At 40.6% G+C, this 23,823-nt stretch overlaps 1 protein-coding gene across 1 annotated transcript in view; it reads right to left on the reverse strand.

Moving 5' to 3' along the window:
* Positions 1 to 361: 361 nt before the first annotated feature.
* RAB8B (RAB8B, member RAS oncogene family) overlaps positions 362 to 23,823 on the reverse strand; it is a 38,107-nt gene continuing 14,645 nt past the window's right edge. Inside the window, exons 2-8 of the mRNA XM_083183494.1 lie at positions 20,682 to 20,742; positions 16,484 to 16,544; positions 16,175 to 16,252; positions 14,988 to 15,077; positions 14,040 to 14,105; positions 7,598 to 7,648; positions 362 to 6,644 (exon numbers count right to left, since the gene is read on the reverse strand). Of these exons, the coding sequence (XP_083039620.1) occupies positions 6,552 to 6,644; positions 7,598 to 7,648; positions 14,040 to 14,105; positions 14,988 to 15,077; positions 16,175 to 16,252; positions 16,484 to 16,544; positions 20,682 to 20,742 (500 nt within the window). The 3' untranslated portion in view covers positions 362 to 6,551. The remainder of the gene's footprint in view (positions 6,645 to 7,597; positions 7,649 to 14,039; positions 14,106 to 14,987; positions 15,078 to 16,174; positions 16,253 to 16,483; positions 16,545 to 20,681; positions 20,743 to 23,823) is intronic.

Below are 23,823 nucleotides of genomic sequence, written 5' to 3' on the forward strand. Positions count from 1 at the left end.
TTTTTTTACCCGAATGTCGACATGGACACAGTTTGAAGTGCACCGCATTCACGCGCAATGCTTGGCACACTATTTTATTCTCCCAACACGCCCTAGTGGATGGTAGGGCATGAAATACCGCCTGTCAGCTCCAAAAAAAAAAGAAGTGAAAAACCCCATGTCGACCTTCTGTCCTGTCAACCTAGACCCATGTCGACCCAATGCTTGTCGACCTAGTTGTTATACATAACACCTCCCGCTTGTCGACCTAGTTGTTATACACCTCCCTCTGAAATTTCTAAGTACTCATTGTTAAGAATAAAATTAATCAGCAATAATAAAAAAACAAAATGGCAGTACAAAATCCTTACCAAAAAAACAATTCTTCTTGATACATTTGGTTTATTTTTGTTATAGCTGGTCATTTACATAATGATTTCTTTTACACAAAAAAAATAAAAGAAGGTTAAGACTGACCAATTACTATGCGATCACTGGTGTAAACCACCAACTGGCATCCCTTACAGGGGACACATTTTTTATCTGTTCAAATAAATGCCAATGCAAAATATTAATATAATAACCATGTCAAGCAAATCATGCATTTGCACAGTAGTGGCTAGGAAGTAGCGCACAAGAACATTAAATGCAGATGACTTTACTCTGTATAGAACCAGGTTAGTTGCTGTGATTTATACACCACATGTAAAAGATGGAATGCAGTCAATTTACTGGTGGTCAAAATGTCGACACCCATTGACCAACAGTTAAAATATAGACATGGTCAAAATACAGTCATTTAACATGTCGACATGGGTTTTCATACTTCCCAGTGGAGCGCAGCGAGCCACCATGCCCGAAACCCGAACCAAAAATAATTATAGAAACACATGTAGACATGTCTGCATGTTAATTTGACTGGCCGGTCAATGGGCGTCGATATGACGGTCCATAAATGTCCGCTGGTAAATTATATTGAACCTGTAGAGATAAGTTTGAAAAAAATAAAATAAAAAAGGTGCAAAATTTTTTAATGAATAACATGAAAAACTGCAATTATTGCAGTCTGTATCAAACCAGTAAAAGAAATGTAAAACAAAAAACCAACACATGTATGCAGTTATACCTGTGTGTTTTCGGACACCGCAGCTGCATTTTTCACTCCAAAATGGGGCTGCTTTGGGGGATTTGGTTTCAACAGCCTGAGGTCCATGAAATTAATTCCTCGATACATCGCAGCACATGCAGACTAATCAGGGCTAAGTGGATAGCCCCTGTGAGGATAAATATCTGCAGTAGTTTACCATGCGTAATTGGCCATCCCCTTATATCAAAGTTATCAGAATCAAACGCTCATTTGGTTTTGCAGCCTCTTTAGTTTTCAAATAAAGCCGTATAGCCCACCCACTGAAAAGGAGGGAGAATTCCAATATATTGTAATTAAAATAACAAAAAAAGGACAACCCTAAATTTGGCATTAGGTATCTAAAAAAACTATGCTTTCTGGCATTCATTACTGCAAATGCAATTTTAAATATGCCAAAGAGTGTTGTATTCAATGTGAAAATTATTAAATGTTATGGTAGGATATCGCTTTTTTGGATCTACAAAGTTCCAAAAATATTTAATAATAGGGAGACATAGATATTATCCCCATGCATCTCCTCCTACAGTCAGTGAGGAGCAGGTAGGTTTTCAATTCTATGTAATATATATATTTGGTATGATGTCATCGATCGAAGGGGTTTATTTTAAATCAACCTGCATGGTGGACCGATTCCTATGAGAATGCTGGGATTTCCCATGGTAATTCCCTGATGGCACGGGTGTGGGGGGTGGGAAGTTGAAGTCAGCTGCCTGCCCTGTCCTCGTACCATAGAGGTGTCTCAGATCTGCGAGCGCTGAAGAAATCATTTGATGGTCACCAACAATTTAATGATTTCTCCCCACGCAACCCAAGGCTGCGAATGGATGATATGTAAATTATCCATTTACATGTCTGTGGGGGTTCGGGGAGGCGACCGTGCGGGCAGCGTTTGGGGGACTTGCACGGCTACAAAATTTGCAGCCTTGCAAGTCAACCAAAATAAGGTCGTTTAAGTAATATCCATGCTCAAGCACAGGTGGTTAAAGCAAAATAACTGAGGTACTGATAAAGTCACCTGTGTTCAAGTATGGCTATCCTGAAAACCTGGACTGTTGGCATACCTTGATGAATGCTTAGATATTACAAAATACACAGCTAAAACTGAAATGTTGTCTAAGACTGAGCAATGACTTTTAGCTCAAAACTGTTGGGTTTAGCATGTCCAATTACACGAATACATTAGTAAACCTAAAACTACCCATATAAAGAAGAGGTATAACCAAAATGTTCACTTTTGATATTAAGGTCCATATACACTGGCCGATTTTGCCCGGCGTGTATAGACAGAGATGGCTGGGGTGAAAGCCACTCAGTGCATACACACTGAGCGGCTTTCCACGTACCCGGTGCGGTGGGGGTGGACTGCTTTGCATAGCGCAGCGCTATGCAAAGCCATCCTCAAAGCCGCTCAACGTTTTTTCCGGCGATGATGCGTAAGTGCGCCTCGCCGCCGGGCCATACACACTGGGCGGCTATGAGCTGAAAGCTGCTCAAACATGCTGTTTTAAGCGGCTTTCAGCTCAAAGTCGCCCAGTGTGTATGGGCCTTTAGAGTTGTTAACTTACTCAGCTTAGATCTAAATGCAAGAAAGGTCGGAGTCAGAAAGTCAATGTAGCTTTGATGGAGATGTTAAGATTAGAATGGAGTGCCCAGTAAAAGTGAATACATTCCCAATGTTTTCATAGCAAGAGTAATACAAAGAGAAGCCTTGCCAATGAACCACACAAGCATACCTTACTGTACATACAATAACATGTTGGGGTGTACATATCTGGTTACGTTAGAACTATTGGAATGTACAGGCTACACGGACATTAGCCTGAATTTGAGGTTGCATACTAGTTCTGCCAATAAAATGAATGCCTCACCTGAGTAGGTGAAAGCTCCACTTATTCACAACACAATCATTTTGTTAGTAAACACGTAGGAGAAGGTTTAAGAAAATGACAGTTTTCAAAGCCTGCAATTGTCGCAGCTTTAGCGGCAGAAATTAAAATGACTAATAAATGCAAAATGTGGTGGTTTTACTCAGCTACTGACAATCTGTGACTGTCATAAGGAATAAAATGGAAACCTTGAAGTAACAGTGGGGGTGATCCATTCCCTGACGCATAGGATTGTGAGTGCCACCTTTTTCGTGAATTTATTGTTCCTATTGAGGAGGGCACTGGGCAATACTAATGCGGTGAAATGTTCCTTTGTGTCGAGCATATATTTATACGTTTCTGGATTATTATTTTTTTAACAATCTAAAGTCCTGTCAAGTAAAATTGGTATTTAATTAGTAAATGCTTAGGATACAGAACTAATGGCACTTTGAAAACACCATGGGGCCAACAGAACATTCACTGCTGTAACATATTGTGTTCTTTTAAAGAAAAACAATAGATGAAAACTATTAAAGCAATTCCCAGAATAAAAGAATACATATTTAAGTACTCAGGCAGCAAAAATATAAAAAGCAGAGGAACAGCAAACTATGCAGTGCTAAACTACAGGCTTAATAGCAAGGATAAATCGTAATATTTTGAAGACATGACTTAAAGCATTGTGCAAAGTAAAATTAAGATACAATCAGCAGCTTCACATTCACATCAGAGATCTACATTACTCAGAGAGAGAACCACCCCCACCCCATTATGTACAGTAGCCAGTGCACCAGCAGAGCATCACTACAGAGGGGATAGAGGCATGTGGGAGTTTATGGGATGCATCAAATGGGCTTTATTCGGTTGCGGAAAAAGAAAAAGCACATCGGTATCTCTCACACACTTCACCATACACACAGGAACAGCATAGACACCACACAGGTATGCGCACTAGAGCAAAGCCAACACAGATGTATGGGGGAAGTGTGCAGAGTCCATACAATCATAGTGTTGCTTCCTTCAGTCATTTCAGAATAATGACTAGGCCATTGGTTCTGCTGAACACTTTTCCTTGAGAAATAACTTTTCTCTTTTGTTCTCTGGCATTATTCAAAATCCCTTAATTCCGTGCATGCTTCAAATATCTACACACAAGCGCCTGTGTGAGCCAGTGACCCTCTGAAAGGTCACTGCATAAAGAACAGCAAACACTATGCCAGGCACTTGGAGAAGTACTTGCAGATTGTGGTTTCCCAAATATCTGCAGTGGTCATTTCTCAATACATAGGGAACAGTTATAAGCAAGTTTTGTAAATACAATGCACCCAATTCATTGCAGCAGGAAACAGGATGAACAGGATACTATGCAGTATACAATGAAGCTGCAGGACAATGTAAATATAGGGTTACATATCCATGTTACCAGATTCTAGGCCGATTACCAAAATGGTTAAAACAAGCATAAAATGTCAGCTCGGCTTTAAAAAAAGAAAAAAAAAAAATGTTTGCACCTTTGGAAATTGCCTTGCCCCAATTAGTGTGCCCCATACATAAAGCTGTTGAGAGCACCTACAAGTTACCTTAACAGAGAGCTTTGTAAATGGAAAACTTTTATTGCCCTGACCGTAGACAGACACAAGGGGGTATTCAATCTAGGATCACGGCTGATGTTCATTGCAGACATCCGTGATCCTGGCCCGTTTGCGGTCAGCCCGACAGCTGAGGGGGTATGGTTGCGAAAACGGACGTGGATTGGCGATCTGCGTCCGGGATCGCGACAGTCCACGGCCTTTATCGGCAGAACGGGCCCAACAGTTTCTAAAGTTGGGCTCATTCTGTCGTGATCCCGCTTCAATGCTGTCACTAAAGACAGCATTGAATAGGGAGCCACCGCTATTCCCCCCCCCATCGGAAATAGCGGCAGCACATTGAATACCCCCCCCCCCCCCCCCACAGCCTACAAACAATATGGCAGAATATTTATGCACTCCTCTGCACAAAAACCTTATGGCTTGTGGCACCAGAACTTGTATTATGGAGTCAAATATACTCTCATTTTAGATAATGGAGGGAATCCTTCTTGTACACTATGGGGGTGGGGTATTCAATCTGTGCATATATTTACCGCAAGGGGAAATATCGGCATGCACCTATTCAATGCTGTCGTTAACGGAAACGGCAGCAGATTGTCGAACTCATGGCCAGTTTTCGACAATCCGAGGCCATTTTCAGGCCTTTCCAACACTCAACAGCCAGAACATGGAGTTCAGGCTATCAAGTTACAGTTGGAAGAAACAAAAATGGCCGGGGATTCCGACTGTTCGGACGTTCCAAAAGTCGGGAATCCTGGATTGAATACCCCCCTCTATTGGGTGTAATCGCTGAAGATAGGGAGTGCCTTTTTAAAAATTCCTCAAATTGGTTCTCCTATGAACAGATTTTAAAAAAGCATTCAGTGTAGGGTCAAGAACAATAAAAATAAAAAAATAAAAAATTGTGCTTCATTATATGCTTTCCCATGTCATCTACTGGTGAAAGACACATTCAGCAAGAAAATACTATTCCATTAGTAGATGATCACAAGACTGGTGACAGTGTTCACATTGAAGCAGGCGCCATATGATGGACTGACAGGTAATTCTAGCATCTAAAAAGGTAGGTTTGCATCTTTATTCATGGAGTGTTACCAGATATTGGATTCATTCGGACAGCGGTAATACAAAGTGCCACATAAGTGAATGTAGAATGGACTCTTATTACTACAATGTATGGTCTAAGGGAGCCTCAAAGTATACAGTACATTCAAACATACCTTCTTAGCTTCACCATTGTTAGATTAGCATTTCCGATGCATAAGATTCACTATTAAATATGGCTAAATCTCAGACACTAACCTCTGAAAGCAAATCTCCCCACTGTGAGGGTATCTGAATCAGTAATGATACATTACCTTGCAAACTAATCATAATTCTTGTCCGAACCCTTCATATTTCACTATCCTTCATTTATCATCACTTGTTCTTAAATGGCTAGCAGGCAGCAAGCAGGATTTGCAGATCTTGGAAAGTAAAATAGTTTCTCAGGACTACCATGAAATAAAATAAATGACCACCTTGCACCTTCCAGACACATTACGCTTTAAAATTTGAAACAAAATGGACAGCGTGGTTTCTTTGAAGTCCAAACTTATAGAAACAAAGTTAGACCATACTAAGTTATTGAACAGAGGAGAAAAAAAAAACAAAAAAAAAAAAAACACAGAATTTCTATAACCCTTGCATGTAAAATAAAATAGAAAGGGAAATTTAAGATTTTGCCATTATACACTGGTCTTTGCTCCTGCGTTTTCGTTCTGTAGGTATGAGAAGGCTTTTCACAATAATCTTCCACTCCAGAAACCAACGTCTGCAACTGTCCCATATCGGGAGCTTTCAGCAAACAGCATGTTTTTTTCTCGCTCTACCAGAGGTCATTGCAGCACCTGAGCTTGGCAAAAAGCCATTCAATTCAGGTCTGCCATAGTCCATCTCTTTCTTTCTTCAGCATGCTACAGTTTGTCAAAGTAACACGCAACGAAAGAAACTGCTTTTCTTTGTGGATTTCTCTGTGATTTTTACAGGTCCACCAGCACCCGGAGAGCTGCTTTCATTCTGGAAAAAATAAATAAAAAGATAGATGTCCAGCTATAACTTCTTAAATTCATGCATCTGCTAATTATTTTCAATTCCTTAAAAGCATGGACAACGCAGGCTCTAGTCGAATTACTTCTGGCATTACTCACCGGTTTAAAAACAAAACAAATAACTAGCAATATCTTCTAACTTTCTGAAAGTCTTACAAACTTCCCCAAAAGAGACCAAACCAATCCTGTAACTAGCTCAATACTGCAGCACCTGGGCCTAAATAAACATATTGTAGATAAAATCATACACAGATGGGCAATTTTCTGATAACGGCTTCACATCTGCGGTACCCTACGACACGTCTATACTATCGATAAATACTTTTACGCAGTCCCTGGGTCGACAATATCTCGGTCGAGAGTCCCTAGGTTTGACCATTAATGGTCAACAGTGACTAGGTCGGTACCTAGGAATTGTTGACATACCCTAGGTCGACAAGCTTAATGTCGACATGCTCTGTGAATAATGTCGACATGAGTTTAATAGTTTGTTTAAAAATTATATATATATATATATTTGTTTCTATCCAAGTAGGCATAGAGTGAGAATAGAATGGCGAGTGAACACGGCAATACTTATACGGTGTCCATGGCGGCATAGGTCAACAGTCACCAAAAACAGTGAAAACCTCGTTATTCAGGTCAACCATGTCGACCTAGGGTATATCGACCATTCTTAGGCATCGACCATCTATACCGTAACCCTTTACGCATGGCAAACCATATCCCCCCCCTAAATATAATGCAAATTCCATAAGATCAACTTGGGCACCCTCCCTACTCCAATAGGAAGGACTGTCTTTAGGGCGACAGGGTCTGTACAGTTGACGGGAAAGTACAAACTGATTTAAAACATTTGTGCAACAATGTTATCATATGTGACTAATTATTCAAATATCAGTCAGCAATTCAAATACAAACCATTTTTCTGTTGAGCTTTGTCATAATATCTCGACCAAGAGTGAAAAAAGCCTGAAAGAAAAGGAACAAAGCATAAACATACTGTATACATAAACTAGGAAAATACACAGATGTATATATAATTAGGTATAGGCCGCAACAGAATGCAGTGGGATCATGCCTACAAAATGCTAACGGGTTTAAGCTACAGGGGTGAAAGATTAGGATTTTAAATATTTACTGGGATTTTGACTGTCAGGATGTCACAGTCAGCAACCTGGCTGCTGAGATTTTGTAGCCAACCCATAGAACGCTTTAGAATTTATAATTCATGCAGGTAATATATGCATCTAAAATCAATAAATCTTACTTTGTGTTACAGAACAAAAGTGTAGGTTAAGTATTTGCGTGATAATTCCATTTCTTCAAAATTCATCGGTGCAGCCCTTACAAATGGGTTTTAGGCCCTTTTCCCATCTATAGACCAGTCACTTGTTTTCTTAGGATCCGCCTAACTAAGGTATAAAGTCCAACCCCTCCCTCCTCTATTCAGTCTTTTGAGGGTCTGGGATCATGATCCTAAGAAATGAAGAGCCCACATAGGGAGGGAGATTATGGGCTGCCCTGAAGGATTCTGAAGAAATGAAATGATCCATAGATACGGCACGTTTAGCCATCCTAGCCGCAGCTTGCAGTCTTTTCCGGAGAACGCCAGTGGGAGCAACGACAAGCGTGGGTGAGAGACACGTCGTCACAGTGTTTGACCTTCAGATACCCGCAGCGTAAGTGAGAGATACGCTGACCACATCCATCGGCTTTGTCTACCTGTCCGCCTCCTACCGGAGGGACACTCCATTATACTTACAGCACCCAGGACAATACCTCACGGCAGCCCAGGTGAGAGCAGTTCTTTCTGTTCACCTATCTACTTATCTTTAAACAATCACACTGTCCATTGATGAGATATTTCATGCACAAAAGACTCCCCGTTGTAAGTGCCGTGGCCCGGCATCACTACGGGTATAGCCCAGCTATCATTCCTTCCACGGAAAATCATTCTACATGGCAAGTGTTTATAGTCAATACTTACCTGCTTGAAACCTTGTGGTCTAATTTGGAAGTTGGACTAAGTGCAGTTTTTTCATAAGTTTTATATATGCTTTTCTGATTTTAGAAAATTATTTCAGTATGTATGTGTACTATGTATAATAACAACATGATTCATTCATTATATTAATTTTATAGGTGGCCGCCTAGTTTAAATTTCTATGTGTAAAAATAAACTGTTAATTTTTATTGAAGCAGTCTCCATTTTATTATTGTGTGTGTGTACATTCATTCATGGTGTATTAGAATACATTTTTTATTAGCACAGTATCTCCACCCCTTTGGGTAATTAGAGTAATAGATAATACAGAGTACAATGATGAACATATGCATACATAAATCAAATAATCTTGCCATGGTTAAATACTTTAAATTATTGTGGTTTCCTCCTTGCAATCTAACTATAATAGGGTATATTCACTTATTAATCTCTGTATAGAGTGTGCATCCGCTCCTGTTTGTTGAGAAATATAATATAAGATGTATATACATGTACATATACATGTATGTATAACAAAGTGATGGGGAGTCCTATAGCACGGTGTAAGCATGCGTGCCAGAGCTCATCATTGAAGCTAGATCAAGGTCGAACCAATGGGGGTAAATGTATACACTGGTGCATAAAGGGGAATCAATCCATTTATGCCAAAATGGCATAGTATTTTTCGGATCCTCGAGAGATAGAAAAACTTTTCATGTCGTGCCACTTTATTTATCAGAGATAACCATTCCCTCAAAGTAGGACCATTTGGGGCCAACCATGATCTGGCAATACAAACCTTATCAGGGCGCATAAATTAATAACATAGCGTTGAGTAGGTTTATCCAGTATGTCCTCCTCAAAAACAGCTAACAGACATAGCTTTGGGTTAGATCCCACTGTTTAATAACCAATTTGATTTACGGTCTCAATCTTTTACTAGCTTGACAGAGCCTTTCAATCCACCTATCTTCTGTCAAATAGCACACTAAAGGCCGCCATTTGAACTTTAAGGGTAGATACTGCTAATCCTTTTCCGAAAACCTTCAATAAGAAATTGCAAGACCTGAATTGTGCTTGCCTTCATTGCGTCCCACCCATTTTTTGCCTAATCAATGAATACCTTCAAAATGCCATAATCTCTCTGATGACACCTTCTTCCTTGCTTGTAACATGAGTTGCATGACAGGCCCTAACTTTATAGTAGTTTCCGTTCAACTTCCATGCTGTTAAATGCAGTTTTTGGGGGTCCGGAGTCTGCAGAAGACCTTGACATAACATTCTTTGTGTTACTGGTAGAATTGGGGAATATGAAACTGCCATCCTCCGCAGTGTGGGGGGAACCAGGCTCTCCTGCACCAAAAGCAGAGAATTATAATCTGTACCTGCTCCTCCATTATCTTCTTTACAACCCTGGATATTAGTGTAAATGGGGGGGGGGGGGGGGGGGGGAAGAATGTACCCAAACTCAAAATCCCATTTCTGTGACAGAGCATCTATCCCGCTGGAACCCACCATGTTGAACGTAGAAGTTGCCGTTCGATCTAATTCGGGTAATCCAAACTTCTTCACTACTAGCTGAAACACGTGTTCTCCCAGATCCCATTTTCCTGGATGAAACTGGTTCCTGCTGAGGTAATCTGCAATATTTTCTTTGCCTGGCATATTTGTCTCAGAAATGACACAGCCATCCAGGCCGCCCTCAAATCCCTTTGATTGGAGGAGAACTTTATTTCTTGAGGGGACCAATCTCATTGGCAATTGCGGTTTCTTATGTGTGCTCCCCATCCGCTTGCACTCTCATCGATGGACAGTACCAGATATCACGGCTCTTCCAGGGAAGTGTTTCTGAAACACAACTGATTCTTTCCACCATGACAGGGACTTTTTTGCAGCTAACAAAAAAGTTTCATCCAATTCCTTAAGGGAGTCAAGGATAGAGAATATTTTAGTAGGTCCAACTGAAGCTCCCACATCTTGACAATGGAATAACACCTATGGTTGAGGACATCATGCCTAAAACTTGGGCCATATTTAGTTGAACTTTCTGGCTTGAACTATGAAAATAAATTCTTTCCCCAGTTCACAAGCCACCAGTGTCTTTGGAGAAAATGGAGCACAAAATGCCGCTACTGACACAGACTTTTGATTGGCCTGCTCCCTGAGACAGGCTCTCTCACAAGAACCTTCATAAAACTTCTCAGGGAAGTGGTGCGTTCAAAAGGTAACACAGTGAACTGGAAATGCATTCCGTTCATGCAAAACCTCAGGAACTTTCGGTCACCTTGGCTGACTGGGATATGGAAATATGAATCTTTAAAAAAGGTCTATTGACATTAAATCTGCTCTTTTTAGGCCCATCAAAATAGATTTTGCGGTCTCCATATGAAACTTTTTCTTTTTTATTATTTTGTTTAGACTTTGTAGAGTTAGACTGGTTCCGAATCCCCCGATGCCTTTTTTACAATCAACAGGCAGGAATAAAATATATATTTTTTTGTTTTGAGACTCATTCCATGGCTCCGAAATTTTATAAATCTCTTAAACTCTCTAGTAGAGCTGTGGTGTCTGCTCCCACACTTGGCAGTCTTGACACGACTGACTTTCCTCCGGACATTCACTGGATCATTGAATCCAGGCTGCTTCCAAAAAAAAAGGACTCCTCATAATGCAATGTGGTTAGTCTATTGTTAGAATGAGAATCAGCCTGCCAAGACCTTAGCCACAGGACCCCCATTGCAAGAACTCCAGAGAGAACAGATTTTGCAAAAAAAAAAACCACAAGATGCCCAACGAAGCTTCACGTATATAATCTACTGATTTTTGAATAGAGTTAATACTTTTACAGATAGGATTCCTAGGCCCTTTTTTCCTGCAAGTCATCTTGCAGAGACGACCACCATAATCTTAGAGCTCTAGCAATGAAAACAAAAGCTACTCCCGATTTTAGTGCCACCATATTGTAAATGTTCACTCTTAAAAGCACTCCTTTTTTTAATCCATAAGAATTGCTCCATCCTGCAATGGTATAGTGGTCCTAGTGGTGATTTCGGCAAAAGCCGCTTCAATTTTAGGAACACCACACCATTTAATAAATTTCTTAAACCGGATACATTTGATCATTTATTTTGAAATGGTCACATTTATCTAAATTCTGCCATTCCTTATGCAGGGTATCTTAAACTTTGTGTACAGGGAAACATCTTCCTCTCCTGGACCGATCCTCAAACAATTCATCTTGCTCCTGTATAGCAGTTTCCTTTTAATTAAAAGACCTATATACATTTTAAAGACAACCTCCACTAAATCCAGGTTAAACATCCTGTTGTCTTTGATGACTTCATCAGACTCTGCACCAGACAATACTCTAACATACTCATCTGATGGATAGGAGGGTAACATAACATCAAAATCCAAACTAGTCTGAGACCTGGATCGTTTGAAACTCTAAAAAAACTCCTCCTAGAAACAAATGATTTCTTCATCCACTCCATTAATGCTGTTTAATTAACTAGAGACATTAGGGGTAGCACCTGCATCCTTCACACATTCCCCAAATGATTTTTCCTCCAAATTTCCAATAAATTATTTGTTGTAGGAAGGGCAGACTTTACAAAAATTCTTCTTATATGTCCTCTTCTTTGAACAAATACACTAGAATAAGGACACTAACAAGACTGTCAGAAGCAACCAGTCCTCTATGAGGACTTACCTCGGCATTCTCCATCTCAGCCATGATCCAGATAAAAAATGCAAAAGGGAAATGCTGACTTGCTCCAGTGTCCCTGTACAGGTCCCCCAGGTAAACACAGCAAAACTGGAACTGCAGCTGGAAGTGTGCACCCAAGTGAAACACAGACGCCAGGTGCATTATGATGAGGTCAAAGCCAGGAAAAACCTCACTGGCCTGCCAGGTATCCTAGGTAAGCATATATACCGGACACCTACCTATGACGTGGCCACTACCGCAGCACCACTTTCAGCACCCCCACTGGTGCTGGAACCGGAAGGGCACCTCTGGAGCTCAAGTTGAATGCATAGAGTGTCACAATGCACTTACTGGAAGCCGACCAACAGCAGGGACACGCCATTCATGTACAGCTGCTACAGGGGTGGGGGGGAACCACCATTCTTCCAAGCCGCCGGCAGAAGGAAGTAGAGAGAGGGAAGAAGGGTGAAGGCAACCCAGCTCCAGAACACTTCAGCACAACCAGCCTACTGTGAGTAAAAAGAGCAAACCTGCACTTGCTGAGAAAGGAAAAAGAATGAATAAGAATGAATAGAGGGAGGAGTCCGGCTTTATACCTGAGGTGGGTGGATCCTAAGAAAAAAAAAAAAATTTACCTAGCTGGGAGAAGGGCCTAAAACCCATTGTAAGGGCTGCCTTGAAGTAGGAAAAATAAACATTATTTCATCCAAGTCTTATGACTTGAAAAGGACTTTAAAAACTGAACCCTTATGAGCTTAGCAGGACATTTGGGGTCTAAGGAACAGAACTTTAATGGAAATAATATATATTTATATATTCTCATAAATGGACACATCCATTTGCCTTTCAAAATTAAACTGTGCCCTCAATGAACCTTATCCTGTCTGAAAAAAATGATACAGTAAACAACTACCCTACCTGTAGACAGTGTTACTAGATTCCTGTGATAACAAAATTAAACAGAATATTTTGTCCTTGTCGGTGACTTTAGGAGTCCGATTTATACAGGGAAACTTATTAACGCAGGAAAACTCAAGGTGAGAGAATGGAGATTATAGTCAGGTCTCCTATAGACATCAGCGATAATAAATCTAACGATATATAGAACAAACACTGGTCAATTTTCTTTAACTCACTATAGATTTAACCAGTTAAAAACAAAACAAAAAAATGCCATGATATGGCATAGGGCCCAATCACTACTAGGACAAATACAGAAGTTTGACATCTTGAGTACATATTGGTTATCTATGCTCAAGACAAGTTTTATTTATTGGGCTGTAGTAAACTACTACAAAACATATTTACTTATAATTATTCTATGCTTAGCTGTGCAGAAATGTTGCAAACAATAAGAACACAGTAGTGTTATTCATAAATATATGGTAGTTTCATATTTAGCCCAACAATCTTATGAAAAGGAGGAGACACATACATCATGGTGGCACGCTATAAAGAGTTTTGTTCAGATTTATAATTCTACACAATATCATGCAGACTATGTATGTATGTATGTATGTATGTATGTATGTATGTATGTATGTATGTATGTATGTATGTATGTCTTGCAGCCTTACCAGACTGTCTCCCTGAAAGGTTATTTAAAAGGAGTTACTTTGTTTCATGCATGTGGTTTTTTTTGATAAACTAAGATAGCCTGTGCTTACCTCCTCAACATTAATGCTGGCTTTTGCACTCGTCTCTAGGAACTTGATACCGTAATCAATTGCCAGCTGAAAAGAGACACAGAGCTTAGAGACTGTCCAACAAATTAAAGAATACAACAGCGATCACCACTAAGATGGATGTGCCAGTACATCAGTGCATAAAGATTGCAGACCTAGTCAAAAAGTTTGGTTGTTTTTCAGGCTAACACCAGAATGGGGAAGGAACGTGTGAAATCAGAAATTAATAAAATGTAAGGATATATAGGAGGTATCCTAATAGCAGCAGAACTTTACCACTGATAACAGGTTCGGGGGCTATCCTATACTACTTGATGGCACTACATGAAACTTGGCAGGGGCTATTTGCAACCTTTCAGCCACCATAGCATTTGTGAGGTGGAGCACAGATAGACGTGAGATGGGTGATTAGGCCTAGCTTGCCATCTGTCATCCAATAAAGCCCATAGGTGCTCGATGGGGTTGAGCTCAGGGCTCTGTGCAGGTCTGTCATGTTATTAAACAGAAAACTCATTGTCTTAATAAAAACAAATTACCAATACATTACATGCACACACTTCTCATGAAAACAGGCCAAAAAAAAAAGCCACAGACAATTATTCCTTTTCCAAAAACTTTACAGCCCCGCAGTATGGATTCTGACATGCAAGTGCTACTGTGGCATTAACCAACATCTGATGTGCCAGATTGTGAAGCACTAAATTATGGTTTATGGCTGCTCAGCCACAGAAACCCAATCCATGAAGCTCTTTTCAAAATAATTGCGCGGATGCTGCTTAAAAAGAGGAAGTTTTGGACACCTGTCAGTCTCTCTGCCACTCTATGATTGATTAGTTGTTGCTCCCAAATATCTCTACTTTAGTGACACACACACACACTTTAATGTATAAAACACTTATTTACTATACTGCAAGCTGAATTTTCACTTACCTTCTCCCCCCTTTCTCTGGATACTTGTCTCTTGTCATTCATGTCACATTTATTGCCCAGAATCATCCTCTCCACATCAGATGAAGCATGCTGGGAAACACATTAATGGAATATTGAAATCGAATACATGTAAAATCTGGCAAGGGCAGAAGTATTTCCAAGCTTCTAGGAATCCACTATTGGTTTAGTGTAAACTTTACATATAGGTCCAGTACAAACATTGCAGTGTTTTGTCTAAACAGAGACCACAGTGGAACGGGATTACAAATATACTGTATCATATAGATAACTAAACTTTCACATTAGTGAAAACTATTCCACACCAGATTGTTTTATCATAACTTTATTTTAACAAAGTTTTACAAAAATATAAATAAAACACAGATTTACAAACAAAAAAAAAAATATCCCAGACAATCGAGTTTCCTCCGGTCTCACAACTCTGTTGTTGTGATTATATTATTACTTATAACTTAATAGCCGTCTCTTGCAAGGGTGAGGTATAGCTCACAATGACCAGTCAAACAGTCAATAGGTTGACACCAAAAAGTTAGACATTGACAAAAGTTAGACATGCATTAGTTAGACATGCATTAGTTAGACATTGACAAAAGTTAGTATAAGTGTACCGCTGTACTGACCATGCTCCGCTCAAACTATTCTATTCTCTATCTATGCCTACAGGGATGGCAAAGTATGAACAATTCTGTTTAATAAAAAAAATAAAAAAAGGTTTTTGGGATATTGTGTGTGTTGGCATGTCTAAAGGCCCATACACACTGGGCAACTGAGCTGAAAAGCCGCTCAAAAAAAGCAAGTTTGAGCGGCTTTCAGCTCAAAGCCGCCCAGTGTATATGGCCTGGCAATTAGCAGCAAAGGAGCGGCAGCAAAGCCTCCCCCCCACCACCAGGGGGAAAGCCACTCCCCCCCCCCCCCCCCAGGGAAAGCCACTTCCCCCCAGGGAAAGCCACTCCACCCCCACCCCCCACCCAGCAATGACAGCTGTCATCGCTGTACATACACGCTGGGTATAGTCGCCCAGTGTGTATGGCCCTTTACAAAAACCAAAGCATATCACTGTAAACAGCTTGAAAGCAAAAGTTTTGTTAGCACATGGAACATTCCAGATAAATGACAAACTTAATAGGCACACAGTTCAAACCAATATCATAAAGGAAATCACTCACTTCTTCAATGTTTCTTATCCAATTTTTTATATTGTCAAACGACTTTTCATTGGTGATATCATACACCAACATAATCCCCTTAGAGGAAGAAAGACATAATTAAGCTAGTGTTACAATGCCGGACTGTGGGAGACGAGTAACAGACAATTGAATGAGTCATAGGGAAAGGTTACATGGACAAAAGGAGACATTATGGAGACAAATCAGAATAGACAGAAAAATTGTTTTATAATAATATCACTAGTAAAATAAACCACTAACAGCAACTGTAGACAGAAAATGCCTGAAAGACCATCTTTAGAGATTTACCATTGCTCCTCTATAATATGCTGTGGTAATTGTACGGAACCTCTCTTGTCCTGCAGTATCCCTGAAAACAGAATTACACAAGACACTTTAGTGTGTTTCAAAGTCGTATTAGTGCTAACTTTTCATTACATTATGCCACATTTACGTACAGGGAAAAAGGCATAGTCTTTCCTATTTTACAACAAAACAATGGATATAAATTTAATGAACAAGAAAAAACTAACCATGAGCGCAAGTTTATAAGTGCAAATATACAGGTGCAAGGTTATGGTGACAAACATAAAATAATGCAAATGCTCATTATAAATATAGTTGGTGTTGAATAACACCTTTCGTGGAACTGGGATTTTATGGAACAGTGCTGGGACATACACTGCCCCCCTGCTTGTTTCTCCAGGTCTTCTGATGAAGTGCGCAGCTCCTTGTCACATGGCAGTATCTGGCTTGGACCGTAAGTTATGCAGAGGTTTGGGGTAAGTACAAGGGCTCGTTTGCATGTCTCCAATGCTGGTTCCAACAGGTTTTGTGTTGGTAACACTTTGTCAAAGATTACTGGTAACACTTTGTCAAAGATTACTGGTCACAGTTTTGGACTCCTATTTACACGTATAAACTTGCACTCATTGTATTCTTATTTCCATTTATATTCATCTCCCATTTTCGAAACGAGCTGCATACAATATGCACACTTGCATAGGTAATGACCTTATCTACCTAAACAAGTTTAGATGGTGGCCTTCACACACCTCGTTGGTCTTTTGTCATTTGGGAAATCTCCCTTCTATCATGCTTTTGGTTGACTTTATACAACACCCAAGGCCTATGCCCTTACTTATTTACAGTTTCTTATATAGCGCATACATATTCTGCAGCGCTTTAGTCAATGTGGTCTGCCATTTCTTTAATGTGCTTAGTGCCATCTTATTTCGCTATTGTGTATGCCTAGGTTTCGGATTGTATATGGTGCCAGAGGTTTTGTTTTGCTGACATGCTCAAAGACCAAAGTTATTTTAAAAGAAAAAAAAAGAAAAGAAAAAAGAAAAAAAAAAAATCACTATGTGGAGACATTTAAAGAGTGCTAAAAAATCTGCCTTGGTATAATGTGAAAGGCACATAATTGGGCTGTAATTAAGGTGCTTTCAGAGACCACAAAAAACAACTTGAAGTGCACTGTGCCTAGAACAAGCTTCACAAGTAGGCGTTCTGTGCTTTTATAGATCATGCACTGCCATATAAACATAAATAGAATAAAACGATCTTGCAAATTGAGAGATATTTGGCCCACTGTTAGAGTGAGGGATCAGAGTCTAAAGCTGGCCATATACTATTGCGATCTTTTCATCAAATTCTGACGCACTGTACTGAGAAATCAGATGAACGGCAAGATCGTATGCATTCCAGCTCCAATTTGCAGTCCAGTGCGCATCAGAACGGAACAAAAGATCATATGGGCTGCCCTATAGATTTATCGTGTCCTGCAGCATTTGTTGGGAGCGCACACGATACATCGTATGCAAAAAGAACCCATACGATGTATCATATGTGATCATACCGCCCGGGAAGATGCCAGGCGGTTAAAAGGGAGATCGTATGTGAATTCTCCCCTCTAAGAAGTCGCATAGTGTATGGGGCCTTTAAAGCTGGGCACACACTGAGCGATATGCTGTCAATATGTCAATATGTGCGCTGCCGTGGTCACTTGCGATGGATTTGATGTGCCGCGCATCAAGTCTAGGGACATGGCTAGCCATTTGGGGCATAGAATGGAGTTGCATAAAAGGGGTAAGGGTCATTGGGTCGACCAACCAAAGGCCGACATGCACCGGGTCAACCACTAAAGGTGAACATGGATTAAGGTGACATGGAAGGAAGGTCGACTCAAGCATTAGGTTGACAGTCAAAAGGTCGACACAGGTTTTTCACTTTTTTATCCCGAATGTCAACATAGACAACAACATATCGGTACACCGTGTCCCCTGGCATAGCGCGTTACGCTCAGCACACTATACTATTCCCCCTGCACGCCTTAGTGTATGGTAGGGCATGAAATACCGCCTGTCAGCACATGACGGCTCAAAAAAAAAAAGTGAAAAAACCTTTGGATTGTTGAACTAGCCATTGTCAAATGTTTGTGTCGACCTTGCATCAATGTTGACATTAGGCATGTCGACCTTCAGTGGTCAACCCAATGCATGGGTGTCGAGCAAACGACTGTATAATACCCACCCCGAAATCCCTTATATCCAAGATGACCTATATTATTCAACAAGAATAGCTGTACAGGATATGGATTTCCACATCAGTACAATTGCAATGGATACGAAGTTGAAGCTGTAAACCAAAATTTGTATTGTACAATAATTTTCCACTATGACACATTGAAACATGGTACAACTACATTTGTAATGGAATTCCCTTATCCTGGCTGTAATTGCTATCTGCACGGCCAGCACCTTCTCAGTCACGAGATAGGAAAGTCTACTTGTTTACAAGGTGAAAGCCAGGAAAATAAAATGACCGTACTCCTGAATATGATGTTCCCAAAGTGCTCATGAGTAACGGTCAAATAATAGGTTTCATGACTGATTAAGGAGGACAAAGCAAGACTTCAAGAGGTGTAATTTCATCTGCATATAGTACTTCTATGTGCACACTAGAAACACCCAGACTGCAGGTAACAGTTGTCTATGAAGACATGTTTATCAACAGCAGTAAAAATACAATAGAATATATAGAATTCAACTGAATGCGATGCCTGGCTGTGCGATGATGGGTTCAGCGGATATAGTACATTTTCTATGACAACTTCATGGGGTGGAAGGAAAACTCACTATGCCGGCACATTGCGTCATTTGTGCTAAACTCAATTACCCCCACCGTCTGCCTACTGTTTATTAACCTTCAGTATTTAATAAATAAAGACAATTAGAATCGACATGGCATAATAATAGTCACGTTATGCAAAAGAGTAAAACTAGTCAGATTGAAAACTTCATTTCTTGTAATTGCCAAAACAGCAGCAATTAGTGATGCCTGTTCCTTCCCATGTGTTGTAACAATTAAGCAATAATATGTATTGGTTGCAAATTTTACCCTATAGCTAGCGCTGGAATCTTTTGGATACCTTTAAAGTCTTATAGAGAGTAATAAAGTGGAGAGAGATAAACACCAAATTATCAGCACCCAAGTGCTAGGTACACATTGGCCTGAATATCAGATCAGTTAAGCGGCTGACATATTGTGGAAATGTTGGTGGGTATGTACATAGGATATGCTTGTGAATAAGGTCGTTCACAGATATTGTGTAGACCAGGGCTGGGCAATTGCAGCCCTCCAGATGTTGATGAACTACACATCCCAGGATGCTTTGCATTCGTTTTGCTATGTGGCCATGCTGAAACTGATGCAAGGCATGCTGGGATGTGTAGTTCATCAACATCTGGAGTGCCACAATTGCCCAGCCCTGGTGTAGACCCTGTAACAAAGCCGATATATTAGCACATCGTGCGGTGTGTACAGGTGGCCAGCAGGGTCGCCCACACACTTGCTGCGGAAGACGCAGATGACTGACATTGCAACTGGGCGGGCACATATAAAAGGATAGCACACTTGGCCAACATTCCGTAAGTGTGTATGCCTTTACCAGTCGTTAGCAGATTGGCATAAAGACTTTTAAGTCAGCGTAGTGTGTAGCCAGCTGTAGAAGTTGGTTGACTGGTACTTTATCACTATCCAGGGCTTCGTACATCTGCCCCTTAGTCATGGAAAGAATTACACAAGATCATCCCACAATTTCACGTTTACAGCAGTCGGCCCAAGCAGTAAAAGGTTATTGTTGATGGTTAGACCAGTCAGATAGGAAGGAGTATTGCAGGTAAATCAGTTTATTTACCATAATTCCACACACTTACATTTTTGGTGGAATAATCATTTAAATCAAGAACCTGTTTACTCATTATAGCAGAACAATACAACACACACAATCCTGCATGTAAGCAGATCATCTTCTGCTATGAGGGACCTGACCGGGGAAAGCATAGCGCACTGTGCTAAATGTTCTCCTAGGGTGAACACAGCCACGGAGGAAACCTCTTCTTTTGACTAATACACAGTACAAAATAAAATAAATAAAAAATAAATGGCATAGGCTTTAAATAAGCAGTATAGCATAAATAATAAGATGATAGGTCCAACATACCATATTTGAAGTTTAATCTTCTTTCCATCTAATTCTATGGTGCGGATTTTAAAGTCAATGCCTGTAAATATTACACACAAAAAAAAGTTATATATAGACTGTATTATTGAATATATCTAGTACACATGCATTTTTTTCATGCAGAGAAAGACTTGTTTTGAGCAGGAAGTGGCCTAAGTGCGTCATGGTTGTGCAGAAAGTCAAGGGACCACTTCCTGCGGAACAGCTAATACTTTCAGCTCAGCCGTACAGAGGAGTCAAAGCTGCAACTGATAACCATAATACATGCTATCATTAAACATAAGAAACTTAAAAAACGGAACATGAAAAAATAAAAAATAAATTTTTTTTAAATCTAATGCTAAAGACCATTATTTTTTCCATTTGTATTAGCTGAATAGGTAACAGATGGAAATAAGGACGAATAACACAATCAGAAATATTTTGTTAAGCGCTAATTGGGTTTTGTACACATTTGCAGCAGGTTTAGAAACGTATACATCAGTTAAACTAGGAACCGCTTTATGACTTCACTGCCATATTGTTTCACTTGAGAATAACAGTTTTCTTTTGACAGAATAGATTTGCCTGGAGTTTAGTATAGTTTCATACTGTATATATTAGTAGATACTGGTGTTACATAAAAATAATTAAGAAGAGTGACTGCAGTAAAACAACTTGTTATTTTATGCAGATCATGCAATCCCACACATAATCCCTAAATACGTTCTTCAGCTTTTAATGATGTAATAGAGAACCTAAACATTCTTATGCGGAGCATAAAAAATATGATTTATATATCTTGTAAGAAACATTACTTAAGCAAAACAAACAATCATTGTTTTTGGAATATCAGTGGAGAGCTGTTGCTTTCTTTTTCTTCTGGCACCAGTCTATATATTTTGTTGTTGGAATGCTCACGTTTGTACGTACGTTGGCAGCAAAACTATTCAACCCACTAAAAATGCAACAGATTTGTCTGGGCTACAAATAACACTTACCGATTGGTCCAGATATGGCTATTGTGAACCCCTAAGTGGATTAAAAATAAATAAAAAAAAGTTTATATACATTACACTTTTTTTTTTTTTTTACATGAGGGTAACGGGGAAGATCCAGTCCATGTTTTAGAGCAGCGGCTGTAATAGTATATGGATTATACAGTATCTTAATACTGTGAAAAACCCTGAGATGCTGTAACCTACTTGCCATGTTGTGAACCTGGCATGCTGCTTACCTGGTCAAATAAAAACCCAGACTTCATCTCTATCCAGTGTATATGATTCCTTGTCACTATATATATTATACATACATACATACATACATACCCCTGCTTTACATGGGTACATTTTTTCTAGTAACTGTGATGTGTGTATAATGTGTGTATGGGGCATGTGGCCATCTTTCCGTTGTCCGTAACCACCGTCATGGTTGCAGCCACCTGGCTATTGCCCCTGTGCAGCGAGTGATGGAGATCGCACTCTCGGCTCTGGAAATCTGTGGCCCTGTGTTTGCTGCTACTTGCTGTCATGGCTACCACGAGAGGGGGGGGGGGGGTTATAATTATCCAGGCCAGGGACTGATTGAGGGGCAGAAAAGGGCCCTGGTCTGCCACACCCACTCCTGCACAACACATGCTGGAGTGTGCTGTATTGCAGAGTCTGCTGCTGCTGAGGCCAAGATGCTCCCTGGTTCCCCCAGTTCCAAAACTATTTAAACTCAATTTTTGGTACTTGTGTAATATCACAGCGCCCGACTACACTACGTTTTCAGCATAGGCTAAGCTACATTGTCAGCGTAGCCCAACGGCTGCCTAGCATAGTGACTCCGTGGCAGCCCTGCCTAGCCAGCGTACACAGCGCCCCTGCCAGCTCTCCATGTAGCTTGTGCTGCCTGTGTCCTCGGGAGCCCTCCTACCGCCCACACAGGCTCCAGCACAGGCAGGGAGGCTTCCATCTCCCTGCCTGCTGCCGTCCCCCGGCTGCGTGCAAATTTATGCCAAGTCTCGTGTACTAATTATACCTGGTGTATTTAAGTGTGTTTAAGTACTTAGTACTGAGAAAGGATACCGCTTTACGGACACAGTACCTAAACTGCGAAATTCACTTATTGTCCATCGGTTTGGGATTAATCTGGCAAATGCCTCTATTTCAAACCCCCACTATCCATGCCAGCCCGAAGCGTGGCGAGCACACGCGGTACCCATCCTCCCAACCCGTTCATACCCCCACTATCCACGTCGGCGTGGAGTTGATTTTATAAAGTGAGGCGAGTGCAGCTAGCCCCGAGATGGGACACGGAACACATGTAAAGTAATCAGAGAGGTCGGACGTGATCATACGTGCTGACCGTCCAACTTCCTTGTATGCATATGCCTGCCCAACTGACAGGCATATGCATACAGACTGACCAGGGGAGCAGTGGGGTCAGCAGCGCTCATCAGGGGGACGCCGGAGCGGGTCCTGACGCTTAACTAGCTGGCGAATGCTGACCTGGCTGGGCGGTGTGATCAGCAGCGCTGCGGGACAAGCAGTGTAGTGGCGGGTATTAGATTTTTAAAATACCTGTTAAATGACTGGCCATTCTCTGATTGGCTAAGAGCTATCAGCCAATCACAGAACGGCCAGTCATTTGACAGGTATTTTAAAAATCTAATACCCGCCACTACACTGCCCGTCTCCACTGCTGATATCTGTGATCACACCGCCCGGCCAGGTCAGCACTCGCAGCTAGTTAAAGCATCAGGACTCACTGCCCGCTCGGCGTACCCGATGAGGATCACTGCCCGCCCCCTGCAGCTCCCAGTTACATGTGAGATAGAGATATATATATATATATATATATATATATATATATATATGACCATACTTACAAATAAGAGCCATCTCCCACCCTGATGTGAGAGTCAGGGTACTACTGGATGCTCTCTCTGGGTATAACTACGATCTTGACCTTCTATGTAGGAAGCCTGGCTTAAGGCAAACATAAACCAAATAATTCTGCAGAGTAACAAAAGTTGTTTGTGTAAGAAAATTGTCTGCAACGTAACTCTGCAAAGAATCTTCTACAATACAATTATTAAGTACTGTACTAGAAAAAAGCTGTATATACGTAGGCAGTACAAAAGTTCATAATACTATAT

Source organism: Crinia signifera, chromosome 4, assembly GCF_055691185.1.
Source record: "Crinia signifera chromosome 4, ASM5569118v1, whole genome shotgun sequence".
Lineage (NCBI taxonomy): Eukaryota > Metazoa > Chordata > Amphibia > Anura > Myobatrachidae > Crinia > Crinia signifera.